The sequence below is a fragment of the Cydia amplana genome, unplaced genomic scaffold (genome assembly GCF_948474715.1).
Source record: "Cydia amplana unplaced genomic scaffold, ilCydAmpl1.1 scaffold_34, whole genome shotgun sequence".
NCBI classification, from domain to species: Eukaryota; Metazoa; Arthropoda; class Insecta; order Lepidoptera; family Tortricidae; genus Cydia; species Cydia amplana.
This window is the reverse complement of record NW_026947479.1, coordinates 1,980-27,989: the sequence shown is the minus strand read 5'-3', so window position 1 is coordinate 27,989 and position 26,010 is coordinate 1,980. Positions and strand designations below refer to the sequence as shown.

Sequence of the window (26,010 nt, the reverse complement as noted above, 5' to 3'; positions counted from 1 at the left end):
GTGTTTTATTTTCTACGATAAAAAAAATGTATGAGTAGGAGAGGAGTAGGATTATCAAGCGGACGGTTTTTATCGGTTTAGGAAGTCACTATTATCGATTTTTCGCAGCACTACTTTCTGTCATGTCGGTTATTATCGTTTCGAGAACTCACTATTATTGATTTTTCGCAGCACTACTTTCCATAAACTAATTGTCATTTGGCTTAAAGGTCTCGTAACCAGGCCATAAAATCCCAGAAAAAAAACTTTTCATTATGTTGGTATGAATGGAACTCCGACGATAAACGTCAAACCAAACCGTTTGACAAGTACTGTCAAATAATTACGTACTATGGAGTTCCGTCTCTTAGAACGTAGTGATTATATGCTCTTTGTGTTCTATAATCCCTTACTGGGGAGCTGGGGAGTTTTTAGTGTTTTATGTTGTGTATTTCAATTAAATTATATTGAAGTATCTAAAAGACAACTAAACTGTTTCATTTGAACATTTTGATACATGTCAGATTCCTATTCAGTGTTGTTATAAATTCCGATAACCTAATTCATTGTTGTTAAACACTTACATAGATCTTATCATTATCAAACAACTCAGACGATAACAATGGCAGACGACGAAGTGGATCCGAAAGAGTATCGCTGGGAAACCGGCTACGAGAAAACCTGGTAAGTAATTTTTTACTTTCTATAATCATATGTTTATGATAGTTCTGCTGAATTGAGGTTATGTTTTGTATTCTGTGAGCATACTATTATTTGTTTCTTATTATGCTAAATCTTTTAATACAGGGAGGCAATAAAAGAAGATGAGGATGGTTTGGTGGAAGGCCTGGTGGCGGAGTTCGCTCAAAAGGCGGCTCGGAAGGCAGCGGCTCCACGCAGAGGGCCCGTGAGGCTGGGCATGATGCGGCATCTCCTGGTAGCCGTGGACTGCTCCGAGGCGATGAGCTGCCAGGATATAAAGCCTACTAGATTCCTTTGCACACTAAAGGTATGTCATCCCATTTTCTATTTTCCTCTTACTCAAACACACTTTCTTTTGTACACTTGGCAGCGTAACTGGCATTATCAATTTTGAATTTTACTCATAAGTCATAAACCATAGTACATTCATGTGAACTACCTATACATATGAGTCATATAATATTTATAAATTTTTTGACAGATTTCTTACATTTTATTTTCATTTATTGAATGTGATATTAATATTCTGTGCCTTTTTCAGTTGTTAGAGAGATTTATAGAAGAATTCTTTGATCAAAACCCCTTGAGTCAACTGGGTGTGGTGCTCATGAAGAACAAGAGAGCAGAGAGGCTGACTGAAATGTCAGGGAATGTCAGAAAACACATAAAGGCTGTACAAGGGTAAGATATACTTATTGAAATCCGTTTCTACTACCTTTAACCCTTCTACTAGTTTCCTATTAACACTTTCGCTGCAGCAAATTTGTTATAACGCAGGGCAACTGGCTAAATCAATCCGGTGCAGCAAGAACATGTTTACAGAACACCCCGGTCTAACTAGGCTAAATTTACACCCATTTGGTAACAGTGCCATATTTGACATAGCACTTAGTATGCAAACATAAATAGCATAGACATATTCTAGGTTAAGAAGTGTTATGCAATTATTATAACTCTAAAAGTCTCTTATAGTAACACTGATTAATCTTTCACGATTTTTACACATTATTAAATTGTAAAATCTTAAAACTTAGATACACAATTAAGTCCTGTTGTACAGTTTAATAATCTCTTATAATAGGTTCAAAATTTGTAATAGTTACACACCACTGTATATTGTATAACATCATTCTTAGTTAGGTTAATAATGTATAAAATATGTGGTTTATGTTATTTATTCTCAATAAAATCTCTCTCCTTTTTTATACAATCTTTAAAAATGCAAAAATAACCATATTTCTGATATTTTTACACTTCCAATAACACATTCTTTTCCTCAGCTTGTCAAATATAGCCCTGGCTGGCGAGCCATCACTGCAGAACACATTGGAGTTTGCAAGTCGAGTCCTCAAGCCCCTTCCCGGGCATGCTTCAAGAGAACTTCTAGTGTTATTCGCCTCACTCACTACTTGTGACCCGGGGGACATAACTACAACTATACAGGTATGTTGTGTTGGGACTATATGTTCAGGTTTTAGTTTTAAGTGCCAGGTGTTAGTACAAGTAATAGACAAGAAAGATAATACCACACAATCAGACCAGGGTGACCTTTTCTTCTGAAACAAGTCAACACATATTTAAAGACCAGATTTTTGTTCCTTACCATTCAGCATTGCTGTCCTAGCTGGGGTAGATTTTGAGTGTTAGTAACTTTTCATATCTAAATATTATTTTCATGTACAGTAGACGTCAAAGATATGTTTATACTTTTGCCCCGTTACTCCTTTGCAATAAGGCGAAAAATTTAAACATATATTTGAAGTCAACTGTACGCCAAGATCTGGTACTAAATTCTAAAATAAGTATTTATTTAGTTTGCTGGCTATGGATGAGGTCTCGGTGGCTCAGATGGCAGAGCGCTGGAGTATCGATCCAGAGGCCGTGAGTTCAAGTCTCACCCAAGACAGTAATTTTTCCACTTTTAAATTTATTATAAGCTTAATAGCATCGTTCGCAGACGTTTCTGCTTGTTATAAAATTAGAATAAGTATTTATTTATCTTAAATGATATTTTGTTAAATGTTTCGTTATTACAGAGCCTCAAGACAGACGGTATCAGGTGTAGTGTAATAGGACTGGCAGCTGAAGTCAGGATCTGTAAGAAGTTATGCCAAGATACTGGTGGCGAATATGGGGTAAGTAAAAACAGGAGGACAGAGTACAGTGGAGAAGGTTGGAGGAGGCCTTTGCCAAAAGGCACACCGAACTGCGGGACATATTGTAGTAAAAAAGATAATGTCGACGTAATAACTGTTGTACCCAAGGTAAGGATAAGAAATAAAAAGGTCAATTTGTCAATTATATTGTAACATTTTTAAACTGATACTAAAAACAGGGTTTTTACCATGTGTATTTGTTTTTGGGGGCTCCTTAAATTTCAGCATAGTTGAACTTAAGAGTTGTGCTGCGAGTGTTAAGAGTCACAGGAACCCACTGCCAAAAAGCGGCGACTAAGTTGGTGTAAGTCTTAATTGTGGTCTACCTAAACCTACACACCATATCAATTTACCTTCCTTCGGATTCGCTTGTTACGCACGGTGTCTCTGCTACTACTATCGTCCGCAGTCTTACTTGCAAATTGCAACTGTGCCGAAATATTCGGCGCTCACATAAACAAATATTTACGGAAAAAAAATACCTTGACTTCCTTTTTTGAAAGGCCCAAAACCCTCTTTTGAGAGATGGCCTGTGCCCAACAATAGGATATTTGACTGTATTTGAAATAAATTATTTCACACCATGCCTGAAAAAAAGCACCATATAATTATTATAAAAACATAGATAGCAATTATTTTTAAGCACAAGTCCTATTTAATAAATCGGATAGAAATATAAAGAGTAGGAGAGTAGACCGTGACGTCACTGTGTAATGTTTCATATAAATTCCATATTAGCAAATCGTATTGACAGTTCTAAAAATGAAACTGATTTGAGTAGTGGGAAAATACCCTATGGGACATAGGCTAATTAAATAATGCTTGGTATTCAGGTGGTACTAGACGACGTCCACTACCGCAGCCTGCTGCTGGAGTGCACGGCGCCGCCGGCGCGCGCGCGCAGCCTGGACGCGGGGCTCGTGAAGATGGGCTTCCCGCACGCGCCGCCCTGCGACCAGGACAACAGCGCGCCCCCGCCCGTCACGCAGTGCATGTGGTCAGTACCGCCACCTGCTTTATTACACAAGTCGCAAAGATTAGGAGTCTAAGGGCCACTTACACCATTCACTAACCCGGGGTTAACCGCTTAAACCTGGAGTTACCATGGTTGCCGGTACAATTTGACCCTAATTTAACGGTTTAACCGGTTAAACGGTATTAGATTTTACGTTGTTTCATTAATTGTGTTTTTTCCAGTCATTTGGAAGAGGGCGAAGGCGTAGGTACGGAAGGCCACCTCTGCCCGCAATGTCGCAGCAAATACTGCTCCTTGCCCGCGCAGTGCCGAACGTGTGGTCTGACGTTGGCGTCAGCGCCACATCTAGCCAGGTAACACCTTATCTAGAAGAGGCCGATTCTATATACCTAAAGTAAAAAAGCAACAACTGGGAAAAAAGATACTGCTTGTTCTCTGTTTGACCCGAGGGTTAACTGGTAGAGAATGCCTTCTGGCAATAAGTTTGACTTTTGTACAATTTTTACTGTGCAATAGAGTTTTAAATAAATAAATAAATATTTATTGCAGATCTTACCATCACCTGTTCCCTGTGGAGCCGTATGAAGAAATACCAAACGAAGGCCAAGCTCAGTACTGTTTTGGGTGTTTAAGGCCTTTTGTGGAACTAGATAAAGAAGTAAGTAAACGAAGGACCTTCAAATTCAAACTAGTTAATACTGACGTTTAAGTTTATGACGTGTAAAATGTACTATGTTTATATTTAACAATGAAGTCTGTATTTCTGTATTGTATTTACTGGATAACAGTGACATTAGTTTGTATACCTACTATCTTGAGACTGACTGTATTTGGGTTATTCCGATAGATTATTGAGCGAATTAAGAGATTTTTTTACGTTTATCTGACGCTACACTTTATAAAAATACTGTTTTGTGTTTGAAAATACAACTGCGTTTTTCTATAAACGTGGTCATACATATACCAAGTTGGTCACTAAGTTCTGTTACTGTAAAAATATTTATCTTATATGAAATATACAATTGAAAGTAATAAACTATAAGTATAATACAAGAATGACAATCAGACATCTATAATAGTTATTTTCGATATAAGTGCGAAAAAGAGGAAATTCGAAACGAGTAGCGATAAATTAAAACAAAACACGACCGAAGGGAGTGTTTTAAATCGACACGATTTGCGAATTACCTATTCGCACGTGTATCGAACAACGTTTTACAGTACATATGATATGGCACTTTAAAGTTTCGACATACGCACGAAAAGTGCTATTTTACGCACTAGTGCGGAAAAGTAGCCTCATATGTACTGTAAATAATTATTTAAAATGACCGTACTCTGGCACGAACACAGTGAGATAAAGAGAAATCGCGTACTGGAGAAAATACAATATCAGGTTATATAATATAATATAACAACACAGGTAATAAATTACAATAGGCGACACGTGTATCGGTGGAAACATTCAGTAACTTCAATAACACGTGCTCATTACGTTTCCATTATTGACAAAAAAACTATTAATATTATAATAGAAATAGTAGAATCCGGAAGTTCCAACATCACCTGCGCACACAGGTTGTTCAGCGTGGAATAACACGCCCTATCTGCATTATAAGAATATTAATTAATTTACATACCTACGAGAAATGACACGTGGAAAGGTATAGAATAGATAGTATAGATAGATCGATGTAATATTCGTTATTGCGCACCGTAATCGATGAAATTTGTTATATGGGGGTTTTCGGGTGCCTAAAATCGATCTAGCTATGTCTTATCTCTGGGAAAACGCTAAGTTTTGAGTTTGTATATGTTTTCCGAGCAAACCTCGATCTCCTAGATATTAATAAAACGACAGAAAGTACAATTCATTAAAGATACTTTTTCGAATAGCTCTAGCAAATTGACAATCGTGTATAGATATAGAAAACGCCTATCTGTGTGATGACATGACATGTCTCACGTGATTTCCTTGATTTTGTCATCCCGCCCGATACCTCGTTATTACTTCGATCCCAGTCACTTTTATTTTCCTATTCAGACCAGCTATCATGGTCGCATTTTTATCACCTGTCATGCTATGCGTCACTTTCGCACTTACGTATTTGTTAGAACGTGACAGCCATGGTGACAAATGATAAAGAGCCGGCCATCTTAGCCCTACAGTTCATCTATTTCAGTTTATATTCAGTAATTACTTCTCTTGTTTGTACAGTTGCACCGCTGCCCGCGTTGCCGCGAGCATTACTGCTGGGAGTGCGCAAGTGCGGTCGCGGCGACTCTGCATGTGTGTCCGGCTTGCGCGTCGCGTCCACACCTGTACCAGCGGCTGCCAGACCACGAGTGAAGCGAGGTCATGTTAGTAGTGTAGTATATAGCTTCCAGCAGTTATTTAGGATGTGAAAATCCACAAGAGAGACTTTTCAAGCGTGTGCCCGCGCGGCGTCTAAACCTGTACCAGCGGCTGCCGGGCCACGAGTGAAGTGAGGACGTGTGTGTTAGTTGTTCGTGAGCTTATGTCACCGAATGCTGGCAATAATTGAGGCTGTTAAGTGTTACACTCCACGGATAGTATAATAATAGTTTATCGGACTACTAGTGGGATTGCTACCAGCTGCTGGCAGACCGTAAGTGAAGTGAAGACATAAGTTAGTGTGTATATATTTACGAACACTGGTTCGGACGCTCGATACAGTTTGAATACATTTCACGGCTACGACTATACTGAGAAGACACTGTTATTGAGGTAGTAACACGAACGCAAACAGACGAAATATTTGAATGTTTCATTTCTTACGCATCACCGCGGTCGTGGACGCCTAAGATGACGCACGAATTTGACAAATTTAGACAGCTGAAACTACTATGCCTAGATCAAAAAATAAAGTAATTATGCCTATATACTGTCCGAACTGTGGAACAGCATTGTCAGTGATCTTCAGTTGTCAAACATTGTACTGTTGTATATTATGTGCTGCTACTAATAAATCCATCCATCAGTTGGAAAGTGACATTTGAATATCAGTCTTATTGGTACATGATAAAGTTCATTGGCAATGTGCGAAGTCGGTGGAGGGGGAAGTGGCGCTGATCGTCACAAACACAGGTAATCTTATGGAATGTCCGATATTAGTACTAGCGGCAGCCGCTTGAACTAATTTTACTCCATAAGATTTAACATAGAAAGTCCGACAAAATGAGGGCAACACTAGTCGTGCACGTAGCGAATAGAAGAATAATAAACCAAACTGATGAGGGTAGCGTAGCTATAATACAAACTAAATATTCAACATTCAAATAATAAAAACGGTGTATTTTTTATAAAGTGTTTATTTATATCACAATTCGCCCTTCCACTGAATATGTTGTTTATAAGATTTTCGCCAAACGTACATCAATACTCTATACTAATACTCAACCGTTATGCATATTTCGGTTTAAATTTTAAATTTACAATTATATATATCACAATGATTATACCGACATAAACATGTTAGTCAGACCATGGTATGGTAGTCGCTGTTTTAGTTTATTTTTGTCGATCAAAATAACTGGGACTACCGTAGACTTTTTTAACCTTTTGCACCCCAAGGACGGATAATAATTATAACCGCGCCCGACAACGTCTATGAGCGCAGACTTATCGACAATATAACTATTATTCCTTGCAAGTTTTATTCAATTTTTATTTAACGTGGAGTATAAAAGATCAAATGCATTCACAATCAACAAATATAGAATATATAAATATACATACAACATTAAACAGTTAAGCGACAATAGAGCAGCCTATATCATTAAATTGTTTAACAAACAACAATTCAGTTTAAATCACAGATAAAAAATCTCGCAATGAGGAAACGTAGTGCAGCACTGCACACGGCCTTCGGCGTCTCACTTTAAATTAAAAAAAAAACTAACGCTAAACATACATCGATGCTGGTATGTATAATTAATCGCACTGATTCCTATTCTATAGATGTTTGTGTGTAGGTATGTAGGGTCAGAAATCAGTGTAGCTGACTGTACATATGTACATCGTACAAGCTATACTTCCTTGATGAATTAATTTAGTTATTAACATTATACAGCTATTGAGAATATATTGTTGCGATAAACTCCCTTTGAATAGTTTGAATTACATAAGTACCGATGCAAATTAACCTTTTCGACGCCGTGTCAAACACAAAAGCTGTCATTCAGACGCAACGTCACCGAAGTGTCAAAACTGAAATTGAACTTTATGCATATGCACCTAGGTCTATGTTGCTCTGTGGTCTATGACCGATTAATACGTCTTTGGCGTTGAACCTGCGGTGCGTATATATTGGTCATTGGCGTCCAAAAGGTTAAGATTGCTTAGGGTGGTATCCCATCTGTCTAATTTCTTTGTCCAATGTGTATTAAGTCACACATTTTGATTAATGAAAGAGTGCGACGCAATCACATTGGACAAATAAATTGTACCGGTGGAATACCACCCTTAGGTTCACTTAAAATGTTACCATTGTTTAAAATGGAATACATGTCAAAACAGTCCAATAAGTAACAAATATCATAAGCTTGAAATTTGAGACGTACTATAAAATTAACTACGTTATATCACAAAGCAGCGCATAATTTATTATTCGAGTTTTATTTACCTACATATTATAATATAAAAGGCAATATATCTCCCTTACGACCCGAGAGTCGTATCGTATTATATAAGATACCAATTAAAGTGGCTGCCATACTTTGTATATAAAACTAACAAGTGTTTGATAATATGATTATCAAAATATTTCTGTTTCATATAATATAAAAGTTAAAATGCATGATATTATACCTACAAGTATCAGGAAGCCTATCTACTAATGTATGAACATACTATGCGGTAGACATTGTATGATGATATTTTAAAACCAGCATTCAGAGATCATCTTCTAAGTAATAAAGTTTAGGACTTCATTAAATATATATTCAGTTACTTACTAATATCAAAATAAATATTAGGTGCCTTTGATACATATGTTTACATAATACATATGTTTGTGTGTCAATAAAAAATCGTGCTCCCAGTATACCTAGTTAAAATGCTAATAAATAAGTTATACATATTTTCATTGTCAGTGGTCCAAAGTTTCACTTAAGTACATTTCACACTACAATTATTCTACTGCAATTCAAACCTCTTGGTTATTCGCAGCTTTTTTCCTCGTCACCCACAAAAAGTTAGGTTTCTGATAATACTGTTCAATCTGCAACAGAGACTTGCCCTTCGTCTCTGGCAGTAAAAGGAATAGGGCTACAGTAGCGAGTGAGGATGACGCGCCGAAAAGCCCGAAGACACCCGTCATGCCAATCTTGTCTTTCATGACCGGGTAAAGTTTAGTGAATCCGAATAGGACTGCGTTGAAGAGGCAGAATATGTAGCCGCCGCACAGGCCGCGTACTTTGGTAGGGAGGAGTTCGCCTATCATTAGGCCGGGGAGGAGGAAAAAGCCTAAGGTGTTGAAGCCTACGTAGGACAGTATGAGGATGGGTGCGGCATAGCCGTCGGTTCCCTGGGACAACACGTAGGTGAGGGAAAGGGTACATACGGCGGTGCCGACGCCCGAGATCATGACAAGCACGCGCCGGGTCAGACGCATGAGCAGCGCGCACGCGACCACGGTGACGCAGAGGCGGACCAGGGCGCTCGCGTTGGCGGTCACCTGCGGATAATTGGTTAAGGGGTTAAATTCCGGAGTCGGATAATCCCGAAAATAAATTTAAAAGCACTCAGATTCCGTTGTAATAAGATAACTTTTTCGGAATCATCCGCCATTTTTTTTGGCTTTCGGAATTACCCTAATACACCTTAAATAAAACATTGTATCAAGACTTGATCGGCAGTTGTAACAGGCGTAGCGGTTGAGACACCTGTAATAATTTAATATCTTATACGGATACGGACCAGACAATAGCATTAGTAATATAGTAATGACATTAATTTTAAGTTATGTCATGATTAATTACTAATTACAGTGTAGTAATTGGAATAATGAAGTTAGTTTAATATTTTGCTTTACACGCAGAAGCGAAGTTGTGTCTAATTTTTTTGCGCTTGTAGCGAAAGATATTATTACTCGTACAGCTGATTTTATTTATAAGCTATAGGTACTGAATAAATTTCGTGCCAATAATGGGGAACGCAAAACTGTCTATTTGACTATTTCTCTTTGACATTGCTGAAATTCCTAGCAATAAAAATATGTCGCAATATATAAAATATTTTGCACTTCTTTATGCGTCAATCGCCGAGATTAAACTTTTGATTAAATGATGAAAACATGTGCTAGACACGTTTGTGCTAGCTTACAACATCGATATCAGCTGATGTCTGCGTGACGCAAAACGTGAGAGTGACTTGATAATTTTAAAGGTCGCGCGATATGCCTTGATAGTAAAGTATGACAAATGACGACACGTTGGACTGACCCAAACATCTACGGAATTACATTGACATTGATACTACATGCAGTAGCAGGGTATTTTATTTATATTTACTTAGAAAGCGACGAATTAAAGATGTAGGTACAAGTACCTACTTACATTGGGCACTCCGCTCGCTTCAGCGTTTTTGACTAGGCCTTCTCTTTGTAATTTTCAACGTGCACCTATTAGTTTCACATTCCCGTGTTCAGTCAGTACTTAGTTCCATTAATAAAAATTAAAAACTATCTATTTAGGGCTCATTTAGACGGTACGAGAACTCGCACGCGAGTTTCATTACATCGCGTCATTTGATCGGTCGGCTGAATTGATGTAACCTCAATGGTCCGCAATGTAACTAAAATCGTATACGTAGCGCGCGACAATAGTGTTTAATGTTGGCCGGAGCCCAGATTGTAAAAAACGCCATTTGCCAAATCAAAATGAAAGTCATCTAGTCTTGAATAATTCTACGGTTTAGACTCACTTGTTCAATGTTAGTATGTCTCACAACAGTTTAAATTGGATCATCTAGTCTTATTCACCTGAGGATCGAGCGCACCGCCCGAGTCCCTGACCATGTCCACCGCGTAGAATATGACCACATAGCTGCCGGACAGAATCTGCAGCATGTTGAACAAGTTGATCAGCAGCAATGGTTTCAGCACCGGCGCGCGGGTCACAGTCGCGAAGAATCGGATGCTGTGCTCTCCCCTCGCTTTTTCCTTCTCCCGAGCTGATATCAGCTCGTGGAGCTCGCGCTGAGCCTGAAAAAAACACGTTGTTAATTTACAGACTACCACATTGTTCTAAGATTAGTAGGGCCTAATTTACTCCGATTAAATTTAAATCATGTTTAATTGGAACAGAAGTATTTGTTACAATTTATCCGATTTTAAAACAAAAGAATAAAACTATTGTTTTGGACTTCACTGGCTTTTTAGGGTTCCGTAGTCAACACTAGGAACCCTTATAGTTTCGCCATGTGCGTCTGTCTGTCTGTCTGTCTGTCACAGTCTACACGTAAAGTGGGGGTGTATTATTGTGGGGTATCGTTGGATAGGTCTTTCAAAACGAATAGGGGTCTTCAACAATCATTTTTTTATTAAGTAAATATTTTCAGAAATTATCGCTCCGAAAGAAAAAAAGTTGTGTCCGAAAGTAGGTACTCCCTTTTGCTTGTAATGTAGGTACATATGATACGATACTTACTAATAGCCCCCGTTTAGCCTATTCTGACAGAGTGGTAACTACGGAACCCTACACTGAGCATGGCCCGACATGCTCTTGGCCAATTTCTATAGTGGGCCGCTAGAGGATTAATAATGGTTCTAGTTTTGAAGTAAACAGCAGACAGTATCATTAGTTACATCATTCTTATGCGTGTTGTCAAGTTGAAGGCTATTTTACGTAGGTACTCAATTAATGAATTATTTGCTGACTCCTTATTGCGTTAGGCTCAGTCACGTGACCTCTGTAACACGTTGAAAGGAAAGGTGGGTGGTGGGTGGAACCTAAATAGGTTGGTTGCCAAGTTGACGGAACATCTGGAATTTTACGTCACAGATTTTCGGATGTTAGTATTTCCGAAAAGTTACGTCAATTCTCGAGCAGGTCTATATAGTTGGGACATTACAATACTTTAATTTAAACCCGTTTAATTGACTAATAGAGTAAGATATGAGATGTGTTGTGTTGTGTACCTACTACCTACACTTAGTATGACGCCAACGGTCAAAGCAATAAATTCAAATGTCTAGACACAAAACTCTGAATACACTTCCAGTTTTTTGAGTCACGAGTTAAATAGGTAGGTACCTACGTATCTTACGTAGATATGCTTTTGGCTAAATAAATATGAGTTAGGGGAAGTCCGGGTAAAGCGAACACCCCAGGCAAAGCGAATTCGGGCTCCCAATCCTAAACTATTCGACTTTGTCGCACCACGCGCCTATATGATATTCAGGATCCTTCGCTCTATAAGCGGCAAGCGTCACAGGGAGCGGTCGCTGTGAGTGTCGTCGGTGACGAGTCAAAATGTGTTTTTAGTGCAAAATATTCGATTTTGAAAGGTAAGTACATTGTATGTTATTTTGTCACAGTAATTATCTCGAATTTTAATTCAAGATGCTTCTATTGCTTATTAAAGTATCTTCCTTTTACAACGCATTTCTTTTAAAACAATCCAATGGTTATTATTTTTTTATTTTTTATTTCTTTAACTGACTGAATGGGCAAAGTGGATCGGGCAAAGCGGATAGCGTGTTCACTTTGAATTTATTAGGTAATTTTTTCTTACGATAATATTTTGTTACAGATGGTATATAAATATCAAAAAAAGATCGATAATGGCTCCTGTCTAACAGACGTCATGGAAATGGCTATCAGAACGTGGATTCGCTGTGTTAAAATGTCTTCAGAAATGCCGTGAAGACTTATGCTTATGAAATCAGTAAAAATATATCAAAAGTTACTTGTGACAGCTTTTTCTAATTAATATTATTGAAATGATCTTATGTTAATTAATTTTCACTTAGTTATTAAGTTCACTAAGATTTTATGAGTAATATTTGCTTTGCCCGGGGGCATGTTTCACTTTGCCCGGCACCCTGGGCAAAGCGAATAAAATATCTTTTTTTACGTTTTGTTCAAAATTGCAGCAACTATTAAAGATTGGAGGCTAGTGTTGTTATAAATTAAAAGATTATTAAATAAAGACTTATTATTGATACTTTTTTCATTTCTTCCTCGTTAAATTTTTCTGTTATGTCAAGTCAAAGGTAAAGGTGTTCACTATGCCCGGACTTCCCCTATTCTTATAACAGTGGCTATGCTGTTGTCAAAGATGATGCGGTGTGACGACCGAATTCGTTACAGTGGACGTTAGCTTCAGTACGGTTACCATCAGTTTGTCACTGACATAAACGCCGTCGAGAACGTAATTTACTTTCTATACATCCCGTTTGCACTAATATGCGAGTGCGAGCGAGATGTATAGAAAGTAAATTACGTTCTCGACGGCGTTTATGTAAGTGACAAACTGATGGTTACCGTACAAGAGTTCGGTATAGCAACGCCAAACGCTAATCTAAATAAATACCTACCTACTTAAAAAGTACCTATTGCAATATTTTTCACCAAATTTTTAGTTAATATCATATGACGAAAATCATAGCTGAAAAAACATGATTGAAATTCAATTTATCTTCTAGTTGTTACTGTTGATAGATTACCTATACTTATTACTTAACCATAACAGATTAGACTAATGCGTGGGTTGTTGTTTTGTAGGGGTTGTCATGGCAATTCGTTAATATCGTCCCTGAAAACCTAGAGTAGCAGGTGAACTAGGCAGGAATTAGGTAATAAAAAAAATCGAGTCTAAACATTCGCGCGCATGTAAACAGTAAATAGATAAGTGGAGTTTGATTAATAGACATGTTTTGAAACTGATCATATGAGCTAAATTGACTTTGATTCTACGATATAAATTACGAATAAATACCTTATATAAACAAGAAGTTAATAGGCATATGTATGTACAAGTTCTCAAAGATAGGGAACAACAGAGATCTCCGTGAATCATAAGCACTAGTGATTAAAACACAAGTGCGTTTCAGTTTACGTTCGAGAAACGAAACATCAATTGTGATTGTCGTGTTGTTGAGCTCATTACAACCATTTGTACCGGTTGATGGAATCACATGACAAACAATGGAATATTATGAACGTGCCTGATGAATTATGCAAGGTATTTTTACACGTGCCCGGAACGCCCGTCTTTCTAATGTGATATTTCACATTTGTTTGTGGAGAAAATGAGATCGGTAGTTCTTTTTCGGGGGATAAAATGAGGTTAATAATGATTCCTAAACCAGTATGAATTGGGCGCCGGGGGCTCTAATCTTTAAATCCATCGTCGCTCGGCTACCAACGCTGCTCTGGGTGCCTAGCCAACGTACCAATCGTTTATGCTCCGTAGCGTTATAGCAACCCCAAACACAATAAGGTTGCTTTGTTTTATAACAGACTTCCTATGGCCACCTATCTCCATCATCAGATCAGCTCGATGGTAGCATAAAATTACATTGTCACCCGGCTTACCTACATAATATGTAGGTATGCAAATTTTCAGCTTCATCGGAAACCGGGAAGTGAGTCAAATTTAACTTGAAAAAATAATTTGACTACAGACCCACAAACAGACAACGGGACAGGTGAAACTAAATAAAAGCTTGTAATAAATCTCACGCTAAATATACAAATGAATTGACCTTAGCCATAAGGTAAATAAGTAAATATGTAGCTCGGTAGGTACCCGCTAAATAAGGATAACTGTTCAAATAAATTTAAATGCAAATTACATAAGTCACCTACATCATGTTGCTAAATCGTTATTGTAGATTTCAAACCTACCAACGGTAGAACCATTGTCTCGGGCCGTTACTTCTACAAATGCACGGGTACATTCGATTCGAAGTTAAAGGTCATTCTTTACATAGACCACATCGGTAGCGAATCCACATGAATATGTTAGTGCTAACGAGTATTTTATGTTGTAGTTGTAATAGTTGTATTAGGTTCTTTCATAGAAGTTTATCATTGTAAAGTTTTTACGTCCTTGTAGATGTAGATTGTCAGTAAACACCTTTTGTACCCTAGATAACTTAATTTAAAGGGTTATTTTTGTAATGGTTTTCTTTGGTGATGCAATAAAGAAAATTGAAGTGCTTACTTTCACTAAGGGAGTATTATACCTAATTGTCTGAACTCCATTTGCCTTATTGACTACCTCTACAAAATAAAATATTATACCTTTTATAGAAAGGAACAATTTGTAGGTACAATGTGAGGAAGTTAGATCAATAGGTACTTACAATGTCAAAGCGATAAAGTGTGGTTGAAAGGATATTAACTAACAAGTAACACAACACTACACATAACGATGCAACTATTGTTAGTATTGCAGTTAAATCATTCCTTTAGAACCTTTTTAAAAGGATAAACAAAGCATTAGTATAATGTAGTGGTCGCTTTATTTGAAACCGCAATACCATAAACAAGTTAGCTGCGCATATTTTTAAGTTACGAGCCAACATAAAGCAGATTAATATTTTAGTTCGGAAAAATCACTCAATCGGAACCTACTTTTGTTTTGTCTAATTTCTACTTTTAAGAACAATTGGCACGTTTTCGTAGATTGAAATTACTGAATACTAGGTGATCTCTTGTGTTGGACGCTAAGATGTTTTGAATAAGTATTGAAACAACAATTAAGTAAATAAGTGAGCTTTTAGTTAGTTGTTAGTTGAGTTTCAGAATGAAATGTTTCCAAAAAGGACTTACAATATCAGGATCACCGCGCAGGCGAGCCATCGCAGCCATGGCATCGTGGAACCGGCCCTGCCTGGCCAGCCACGTAGGGCTCTCGGGTGAAAAGCAGAGCGCCACAACCGCTAACCCTGGGAGCACTATTGACAGCAGAGCGACGGACCGCCATGGCAGTACCCCGCCCAGGGCATAAACGTAGAGAACGCCCAAGGAATACGCCACGAACGGCGCTCCGATCAGCAGGCCTCGCAGCCGCGGTTCGGCTATTTCGCCCAAGTAAACCTGAGGACAATGAAGGCAATGTATAAGTTTCTTTTCGCTGTTGAGTTGTCATAAATTTGACGTGGGCTCCGTAAGAGAAGAGCTACCTAAAACTGTTTCTAAACAAGGACATAGAGAAATATAATAAGACAAGAGTGCTCACTCCATACATCAGTTAGACTATTAATTTCAGTGTCTACATCTAGCATCGAGTAGCGGAACTATCAGTACTGCTACTTGACAATAGATGTAGCACCGACCGGAACGTCTTATGCTATTGAGATAAGACTTTCCGGTCGGTGCTACCTCTATTGTCAAGTAGCAGTACTGATAGTTCCGCTACTCGATGCTAGATGCTAATAGTCTTTTTGGTACTAAAACTGATGTATGGAGTGAGCAATCTATGTATTTTTTTTCTCTATGACAAGGATAAGCATTTAATGTATCTATTTTTAATAACCTATTCTGTTAACCCCAAACTCGAAATCAAAGAACATCCTGTTGAAAACCTGCATGCCGTTGCGAATGGACCGTATGCGGGTAGATTTCTGAAGCGTTAGCTTACGACTCGTAAGCTACTATAAAATGCATCTTACCTGTGAAGCCGCCACTGACACCAACAGCGAAGCCACAGAGTACTCTGCCGAACAGCAGCATGCCGTTGTATATGGACATGCCTATGATGATAGTAGAGCCTGTAACGTTACGGCGTATGAACCTATAATAAAGGAAATCTTACCTGTGAAGGCGCTGCCATGACTCCAACAGCGAAACCACAGAGAACTCTGCCGAACAGCAGCATGCCGTTGTGTATGGACGTGCCTATGATGATCCACCCTATGATGAGGGGTAGCGTGCAGCTTTGTAGCGTGCGCTTCCGGCCGATGAACTCCATTATGGGGCCGGAGACCATTGAACCAAGGGGCGTGGCGGCTGAGTGAATGCTGGCTGCAAAAAAAATATGTTTAGAGAATAAAGGCTTTCACTTGGAATTTTAAACAAAACCTGTGACAATACCTACTGCAAACATATTATTTAAGCGAGTTAAGAGTTCGTTTAGCGGCGCGGTATTAGTGCAGTTATTACAATCACGTCACGACAACGGCGCCGACTTCAACTTCTCTATGTAAGGATAGCCTTTTGCTTACGAAAGCTTTTAAGTACCTCTTTTTACCCGCTTATTATGATTTTAGCGGTTTATTCTGTAAGCATATGTTTGTGTCTTGTGTTTCACCGTGGCTTCAAAACAATCAAAACTATAGAGCCGATTTGGCGATCTAAAACTCGGGGGTGACGATGATGATGAGAAATGATAATTAAGTTCTTTGGTTTCCGTAGTCATTAGGTATTACTGTTTACTATTAAAGTCAATTTTTTTATTCGGTAGACTAAAATGACATTTCATAGTATGAAATGACATTTTATGTTCATACTATGAAATGTCATTTTAGTCTACCGAATAAAAAAATTGACTTTAGTATTACCTAAGATTACTGATAATCAGTTTTAGGACTGATTCACCGTACGAGTGTCGCTTATGTACCTAATACCTACTTATTCTATGCTACCAATTTATTTCAAATTCGGTGTACCTATAGGTACAAAATGGTCGGGAGCTGGACGATGATGTAGTTTGCCATTGTAGGCAAAGAACGCCATCCTTTTACCTTTGTCAACTAATGCACGGCCATATCCGGAGCGGTAAATGGTGGAATCCATCCGTACAAATGAGAACGCGGTCTAGGTACATCATAGGTAAATGCTAACTAATCACGAGACGACTCGTGTAGCCATAACTTAAATGACACAATTATCATGTCAAAGAATAATTTTAATTTAATCGTTTAATTATGCGAGGAGTAAATGGTTTCAGCTTCTTTTAAATGTCACCATTAATCATTTAATAGGTTTTTTCTATAAAATAGACTCTGAGCTAATGTCGTAATATGGTGTAATTTACACGCGTTCTATCTCTAGAGGAACAAACATACATTCGTATAGTGATAAAAACTTTTTCCTTCTTTGCGTAGCGTTGTCGGGTAATAAATATGCATTATGCCTATTTAATATCTATCTGATTCAAAGTTTAAGTTCACTCCATCCATGGCATAAGTTGGTCTCTAATGATTTCGGTTTTCAGGAACTCATAATTTTGTTACTAAGCGTTGTTATATTACAAATATTATTATAGTATTGGCGCGAGCGAGACGCACGAGCGACTGACATCATTTAGATATCATTTTGATGTCACAATGTAAGTTTGAATTGGCCCCTAGAATGCATAACCTATTGTTATACAAGCTTTAAAATTTAATTCCTAACTGACTGCTTCGAACAGGCGTGCGAATTTATGCTACCCATAGTAAGTGATTCGGTATTTCATCTCTCTTATGTCATCGAAAAAAGGTGAATACGTGTATTCTGGACCAGAATACCAAAGTTTCTGGTACCTATTAACTATGACTGTAAAAGTATACACAGATATAAATAGCAGACCAGTATAAAAACGAGATGATTCGGGAATAAGTAGGTACTTGTTGTTTGCCAATTTTTTAGGGTTCTGTACCCAAAGGGTAAAATCGGGACCCTATTACTAAGACTCCGCTGTCCGTCCGTCCGTCCGTCCGTCTGTCACCAGGCTGTATCTCACGAACCGTGATAGCTAGACAGTTGAAATTTTCACAGATGATGTATTTCTGTTGCCGCTATAACAACAAATACTAAAAACAGAATAAAATAAAGATTTAAGTGGGGCTCCCATACAACAAACGTGATTTTTGACCGAAGTTAAGGGCCTACTGCAGCCGCGTCTGGCGCTTCGTAAACCACGCCCGCTAGTTCTTCCCTCCCCGCTAACACGCACACATGGAAACGCTTCGCGCCGCACGTGAAGTTTGTGTGACCTTTTAGCACCATCTAACGTTACAGAAGTTAACTACCATTATACGTGGTCGCTGCGGTCGGCCAGAAACTTAAATTCGGAAAAAATTGAAACAGATGGCGTTGTTACTTGTTCATAATAGCAAACAATAAAATAATTAATTCATAAACCTGCATATTTATTGTTGTTTTGGAAGATGTTAACATCATAGAAGCAGCAGCGTATATAGCATATAAGTTAAGAGTATTGATAATAAGAAAATAGCACAAGAACAGAAAAGAGATTATTTTTGATAAAATATGATGAAAACAGATTTACTTGATTACGCTCACCTGACTTTGCGGTCACTAAATGCAAATTTCAACCTTATTGTTATGGGGTTACAATAACCCTGGGGTTGCAGGCGTCCATGGTCGTTATTATTATAAATGCTTTGGTTGAAATGCTTTTTATTAACCCTCGAATTTTTCATAGGTACAGTCACCTGCAATAATATGTTACTCTTCGACGGCCGCAAAAATATGTGACACGCTCTTATGGCTCTACAAATAAGATCTAACATGATCTACCGCAAAACGGCCTTCGGTGTGTAACATATTATTGCAGCTGCCTGTACTCGTATTCATTGTTGTATAGGTAGGTATTAATATCTTTTATCCGATCGATTTGCATTTATTTGAAATAAATCACAGTGTTTAGTAATTATATGTTTTATTGAATAAGAGATTATTTAGGTATGTAAGGAATACAGGGTGCCTTTTTGAAACACTCATTTTTAGGGTTCCGTAGCCAAATGGCAAAAAACGGAACCCTTATAGATTCGTCATGTCTGTCTGTCTGTCTGTCCGTCTGTCCGTCCGTATGTCACAGTCACTTTTTTCCGAAACTATAAGAACTATACTGTTGAAACTTGGTAAGTAGATGTATTCTGTGAACCGCATTATATTTTCACACAAAAATAGAAAAAAAAATGGGGTATCTATGGATAGGTCTTCAAAAATGATATTGAGGTTTCTAACATAATTTTTTTCTAAACTGAATAGTTTGCGCGAGAGACACTTCCAAAGTGGTAAAATGTGTGTGTCCCCCCCCCCTGTAACTTCTAAAATAAGAGAATGATAAAACTAAAAAAAATATATGATGTACATTACCATGCAAACTTCCACCGAAAATTGGTTTGAACAAGATCTAGTAAGTAGTTTTTTTTTAATACGTCATAAATCCCCTAAATACGGAACCCTTCATGGGCGAGTCCGACTCGCACTTGGCCGCTTTTTCTGGATAATTTTGAATTTCAATTGTCAGGGGTGCCTACATTATTTTTTAATACATTTTACAACGACAACAAACAAAAGTTCAAATTCGCCGTATTTTTATTACCCGGGTCGATCGCAACAAAATAGAAAATCATGTTTTTCAAATCTAAGCGTTATTGTAATTTATCTCAAATAACCAAAAAGTCAATCTGACTAGAACTTAAAAACGAACTGAATTATTTTAATATGTCGATTTTTCTTGGTGACCCAGGAGAATTTTTTTTTATCCCATACAAAAAGAGCGTATCCCAATCGCGTATCGGTTTTGGTTTTTACTTATAAGTGTGAAAAATATATTCTACCATATACGAAGGATGTGTGTTTTATCATGTTTTATATGTCTTTTTGTACAATAAAGTGTTTTACTGCTACTAATATATCATATTAACGATTAACTAAAAAGGTATTTACATCTAATTTAACTGGTAAATTATTACAGTCCGCTAAAATTAATATATATTCAAAAAAATATTTGTTAATATGTCCCAAAATCATGGCTCATTTTTTAAGTCTCCTGACTTACCAAACATATCGCAACGAAGGCAAGGGTACAACGCGGCATCGTGAACCTAATAACGTAACGTTTCAGTTACTTTTTTAGTCGCCGACCATTTTATCCGGGGTACGAAAAGAGGTATTAGATCTATCCTGGGTCTAATATGTTATAAAAACATAGTTTTTTGAAAAATGTTCGTAGGTAGTACACAAAATTTACATTTTCTTTTAAATGTGATTTGGGTCATCGTTCTCCCTGGTGACTTTTCTGGTGACCCAAGAGACATCAATTTTATTATGACTCAGGAGACTTTTTTTCTATGCACTTTGATTTTTTTGATGCGCTAATTTTGTAATCTAAAATAACTTTAAACTGCTGATATACTTATATCACTTTGCTGATGAGTGGAAGTGGAATTTAAACTTAATTTATTGTTCTCTCCCTTGACATTTTGGCATACATTTGACATGCTGCAGTGCACTCCTAACGTTAATAAAGACATAATTTTTAGAAAAAGCTTTAGGAAAACTCACTCTTGAGCTTAAAACGATTAAGTCCTTATCATATTATGTTAGATTTTTAGTACAGACCCCAAATCAGTGAAAATGTGTCTTAGCCAACTAAATTTGTCTCTGGGAAAAGTACGATATCCCTAAAAATTGTACGTACATTTCGCATTTTTCTGAAGGAACGGAATTCATAAATTGGGTTATTATTATTTTTTCAGATTATTTGATTGCATTGACATATCACCAAGATAGATAGAACATTTAAGTTACCAGAAGAAAAGCATTTGTGTTCTTTAATAGTGTGGAAAAAGTAGGTTCGATTCCCGGGCGCGATTAAGCGAATTTAAAAAAAAACAACGTGTTGCATTCCGGGAGTGCCGACAGAAGTGAAAACTCAATGACTAGTCCAAAATGTCTGCAGCACTATGTATAATTGACCCATCCTCCTTTCTATTGAAAACTTTTGGTTCCGAAATTGCTGGTCAGTGAGCTTGTTTAAAATTCGAAAATCAAATTTATTAATTATAATAATTTATTTATTTGGTCATGATATTTTGAGTTTTATTCACCAGTACTAGAGTTCACTTTTATTAGCGATTTCATCAAGATGTAGCTTTATTGAATTATATTTGAGTGATATAAAGTTATAATACTGTGAGATCCTCGTATTTCAGCCCGTACAAGATTATAACCTTTTTCATGTAATGTCATTGAGTTTTTCTTTATTGATTTAAATGCCATCTAAACCTTACGGTCACATGATCGCCTTACGCTGTCTCGAGTTTATCATTTTTTCCCCACCTCATAAAGTGCCTAGCGCCGCTAAAGAAGTTTTCACTTCAAAAATCTTTGAATGCAGTTGTTTCTTTAAAAAACAATAATGTTTCATTTAAGTAAAATGAGCAAACTTAAGGTTTTAAGGCACTTTCCCTCCAGGGCCCATAATTTTTTTCCACCCGGTAGTAGACAACTATTTTTTTCGACTAAATGAAGTTTTATTAGATAAATCGTTGATCACATGGTTCGTTTCACACATCACATCAAATCGTTTGTCATCACAATCAAAATTTGTCAAAAGTAATGAAATTTATGCCAAAAAAACATAAATAAAACATATAAATTCAACACATTTTTTTAATAAAAATCTTTCTCGATGATATAAAAAAGAACATCGACAAATTATGTTCAAAGAATTAATATCAAAACAGATGTCATAATTAGGATTGGCTACTTTAAGAAAGGGACAGAGAGATTTAATCCTCTCGCTCTGCACGTTTTTCTCATTCCTCCTTGTCAAGCCAAAATAAACTATAAAATGATAGTAACACAGTACATTGTAATATTCACTTTTTCCACGGTATCATGTCATTGTAAATTACTTATGTGAAATTGTAGTGGCGTGCGACTTTCAAACCGGAGGTCACGGGTTCGAACCCCGGCCCGTGCAAGTGAGTTTTTGTAAGTAGAGACCTTTTTTAGTGGTACTTAAATATAATAACTTTTCGTATTATTGAAATAAAATATTTTATTCAAACAAACTTAATAATATAATAATTAAAACGAGTAATATCAATTAGTTTTTAATATTTATTCAATTATTTTAAATTATTTGAGCATGAAACATACTAGATTTATTTTTATCATTACAATAGAAAAAAAGCAAAAAATATATTCTTATAGATATTTTATTTTCAAACAAAAATAAAGCAAAAAGTTACGGTTAGATTCTGATGGCTAAATACCAAACAGCTACCGATACATTTCAATATCTGTCGAAATTTCCTAACCCGTTGTAACTGACAAAGAGTATAGATTTCGACGTAGCATGACGTAGCTAAGCAAACACGCACACATGCGTAACGTATAGGCCTGTAAGAAGGCACCATCATAGGTTTACCTCCGATTCCGTTACTACTCAATGGAGTTACGACTCAACGTTTATTGGATATTAAAATTTTACGTAATTCGGAGCGCTGCGCGAAGTGACATAGGTCTTACCTCTTTGAGGCACGACGGCCATCTAACATTACTGGCATAAAGGATGCATTTATGACTTTGACGCATGACAGAAAGAGAAACGGAACTGCGTAAAATGGGCGTTTGCTGTTGAATTCATAAAATCAAAAATCGATAATAAATCCATCGGTAAAGGATAATAAGTTAATATTTAGTTCTTTGAAAGTTAAGACGAGATGAAAACCTTTGCTGTAAGGTGGGTTGTGCTGGATATGGATGTGTTTTCTAGTTGCACGAAGCTAAAACCGAAAAATGAACACGTAAGTTTGGATTTATTTTCTATCGAGAAAATTTTAAGCATTCGTGTTTCGACTACTACGAAATGTCTTATCATATAGTCAAGAAACATATATCCGAAAATCACTACTGTTTGTTTCCGGGGCTAGCCACTGCCACCTTTCTAAGATCCTGTTATTTTTCGATGCACGGCCTTAAGCAACGTCGGGCGGGGTCAGTACTTGGATGGGTGACCGTTTTTTTGCTTGTTTTGCTCTATTTTTTGTTGATGGTGCGGAACCCTCCATGCGCGAGTCCGACTCGCACTTGGCCGGTTTTTTCTAAACACTGACGTAATCCGTTAGGTAGACATTTTACGATTTTTTGCAGTGTCATCGTGCGATGGCGCGACGGAGTTCTTTAACCACAGCACAGTTGTTAATAGCACAGATGATATATTAGGTAGGTAGGTATACTTAAATACGAAACTGTCATACCAACTCATTTAATTTATAAATATCTGGGTGACCGAGCTTCGCTCGGAAAACATATAAAAACTCGAAAATGCGCGTTTTTCCAGAGATAAGACCTAGCTAGATCGATTTTTCGCCCCCGAAAACCCCCGCATAGCAAATTTCATCGAAATCGTTAGAGCCGTTTCCGAGATTCCCGAAATATATATATAAATAAACAAGAATTGCTCGTTTAAAGGTATTAGATTGGGTTAGTTTAGCGTATCGCAAGTGTTTAATTTTTTAGGGTTCCGTACCCAAAGGGTATAAAAAACGGGACCCTATTTCTAAGACTTCGCTGTCCGTCCGTCCGTCTGTCACCAGGCTGTATCTCATGAACCGCGATAGCTAGACAGTTGAAATTTTCACTAATGATGTCTCTGTTGCCGCTATAACAACAAATACTAAAAATAAAATAAATATTTAAGGGGGGCTCCCATACAACAAACACGATTTTTGGCTCCATTTTTTTTGTTGATGGTGCGGAGCCCTCCGTGCGCGAGTCCGACTCGCACTTGGCCGGTTTTTTAACATACAGGACAATTCGAACTTGGACTGCTATCAGACTGATCGTGCATTTCGCTCGTACTTATGTAAGATGTATTTCCTGTGAAATTTAAATGTTTCTAATAAACCTGCTAATATCTATTCATCATCTTCATCTTCCTCGCGTTGTCCCGGCATTTTGCCATAGCTCATGGGGGCCTGGGGTCCGCTTGGCAACTAATCCCAGGAATTGGCGTAGGCACATTGGTGTTAAGAAAGCGACGCCATCTGAGCTTCCTACCCAGAGGCTGAACTAGGCCTTATTGGGATTAGTCCGGTTTCCTCACGATGTTTCCTTCGCCGAAAAGCGATTGGTAAATGTCAAATGATATTTCGTACATAAGTTCCGAAAAACTCGTCTATTGCATCCCAAAAACTTCCAAAATGCGAAAATAAATGTGGTGGACGCGTGAAACCCGAGTAATAACGGCTCAGCCCATCTAAAAAACGCGCTGCCTGTGGTGACTGACTATACTGAGAGATAAATCTTCGTACTATTTTCTCATAATTAATCTTATCAAATATTAGTAGACAAAATCACACAGATAAATCAGATCACCGATAAGATTATCAGCTTATTGCTTAATCCTGTTACCGCAACTGTAATGCGCTAGAATAATCTGATGTTATTACGTAATACAAGTAGATATTCTAATCACGTACCTATAGATCGCCTATAACACGGGATTAAATTAGTTTGTTGAGAAAGATACGAGTATGTATAACAGCTTCAACTAACTGCTAATTCAGCGGTGTCACTCACGAATTCGAGAGTACTGTACTGCCCCCATTCTAATTGCCCGTAAGGCCCGTCTTTAGATATATGTCAATGAGTTTGGCCCCTTTTGGACGCAGATCGAGAATGACGCTTACGCTTATTATTGTAGATTGTAGGTCTGTGGGTTTGGAACAACTATACAAATACATAACTATGATACGGCTATTATCCGCGGTCGGTAATCTGCGGTCACAGCGGCCGCCAGTGTTTACATATTTATCTATCTTATATACATTTTAGATGAGTAGTCGTTCACATTGCCGAACATAAAGCCTGTCTATAAGGTACAAGGTCGTACCGTCCAGAGCCATGTAAGAACCAGTTAGCAGCAGTAGGTAGTCGAGAAGCGGGTAAATAAATAGGGTAAAATATAAATCAAAATTATCAACGCGATCTCATTCCCTTAACAATACAGTTGTGCTCATATTATTTTCAACATCTCGCCCATCTAACAAATTCTGCTTTCGACTGCAACATCTGTATTCATGCTTACCGATCCACGATCCCATATCTTCGTCTATCCTCATGTTGGAAGTCTCGTTCCTGAGCTGCGGGAGCGCGACGGCGGAGAAGCCGATGGGATGTCCCGCCCCCGCGGCCAGAATTAAAACGGCGCACGTCACGAGGCACTGCAACAAACAAACACGTTTAACCCAACGAAAGACTTAGTAACACACGTGTGATATTAACTGAATTTGGCTTGTAGCGACTCAGTATCACATGTGTGTTAGAGCAATATGCGTCAAATTGCATCACTTTGTTGTATGTTCGGTCAACAGTGGCTCTGTGAGCTGTAGATATCGCGAATCGGAATCGCGAACCCACAAGGCTCCACCGTTTTTAAAATAATCCCAAAACCAAATCGACAAAAAATGC

General features: G+C 37.7%; 2 protein-coding genes across 2 annotated transcripts; one reads left to right on the top strand and one right to left on the bottom strand.

The window, feature by feature from the left end:
* Nucleotides 1-553: 553 nt before the first annotated feature.
* LOC134661986 (general transcription factor IIH subunit 2-like) lies at nt 554-6,175 on the top strand. Its single transcript, XM_063518218.1, has 9 exons — nt 554-663; nt 787-988; nt 1,223-1,362; nt 1,962-2,124; nt 2,718-2,816; nt 3,671-3,834; nt 4,035-4,166; nt 4,363-4,471; nt 6,032-6,175. Exons 1-9 carry the CDS (start codon nt 602-604, stop codon nt 6,161-6,163), a joined length of 1,203 nt encoding a protein of 400 aa, XP_063374288.1. The 5' UTR covers nt 554-601; the 3' UTR covers nt 6,164-6,175.
* Nucleotides 6,176-8,838: 2,663 nt separating this feature from the next.
* On the bottom strand, nt 8,839-25,798 carry LOC134661988 (facilitated trehalose transporter Tret1; the record flags this gene model as incomplete). The annotated part of the gene is made up of 5 exons (XM_063518221.1): nt 8,839-9,512; nt 10,818-11,039; nt 15,619-15,885; nt 16,604-16,812; nt 25,628-25,798. Coding segments are annotated over 5 exons (1,400 nt in total), but the record flags the coding sequence as incomplete, so codon positions are not given.
* Nucleotides 25,799-26,010: the final 212 nt, after the last annotated feature.

Bases quoted from the DNA above. Each gene is read 5' to 3' on its own strand.
- LOC134661986 (XM_063518218.1), top strand. From the start codon at position 602: ATGGCAGACGACGAAGTGGATCCGAAAGAGTATCGCTGGGAAACCGGC. The intron at 1,363-1,961 runs GTAAGATATACT...TCTTTTCCTCAG, and splicing joins CACATAAAGGCTGTACAAGG to CTTGTCAAATATAGCCCTGG. The intron at 4,167-4,362 runs GTAACACCTTAT...TATTTATTGCAG, and splicing joins TCAGCGCCACATCTAGCCAG to ATCTTACCATCACCTGTTCC.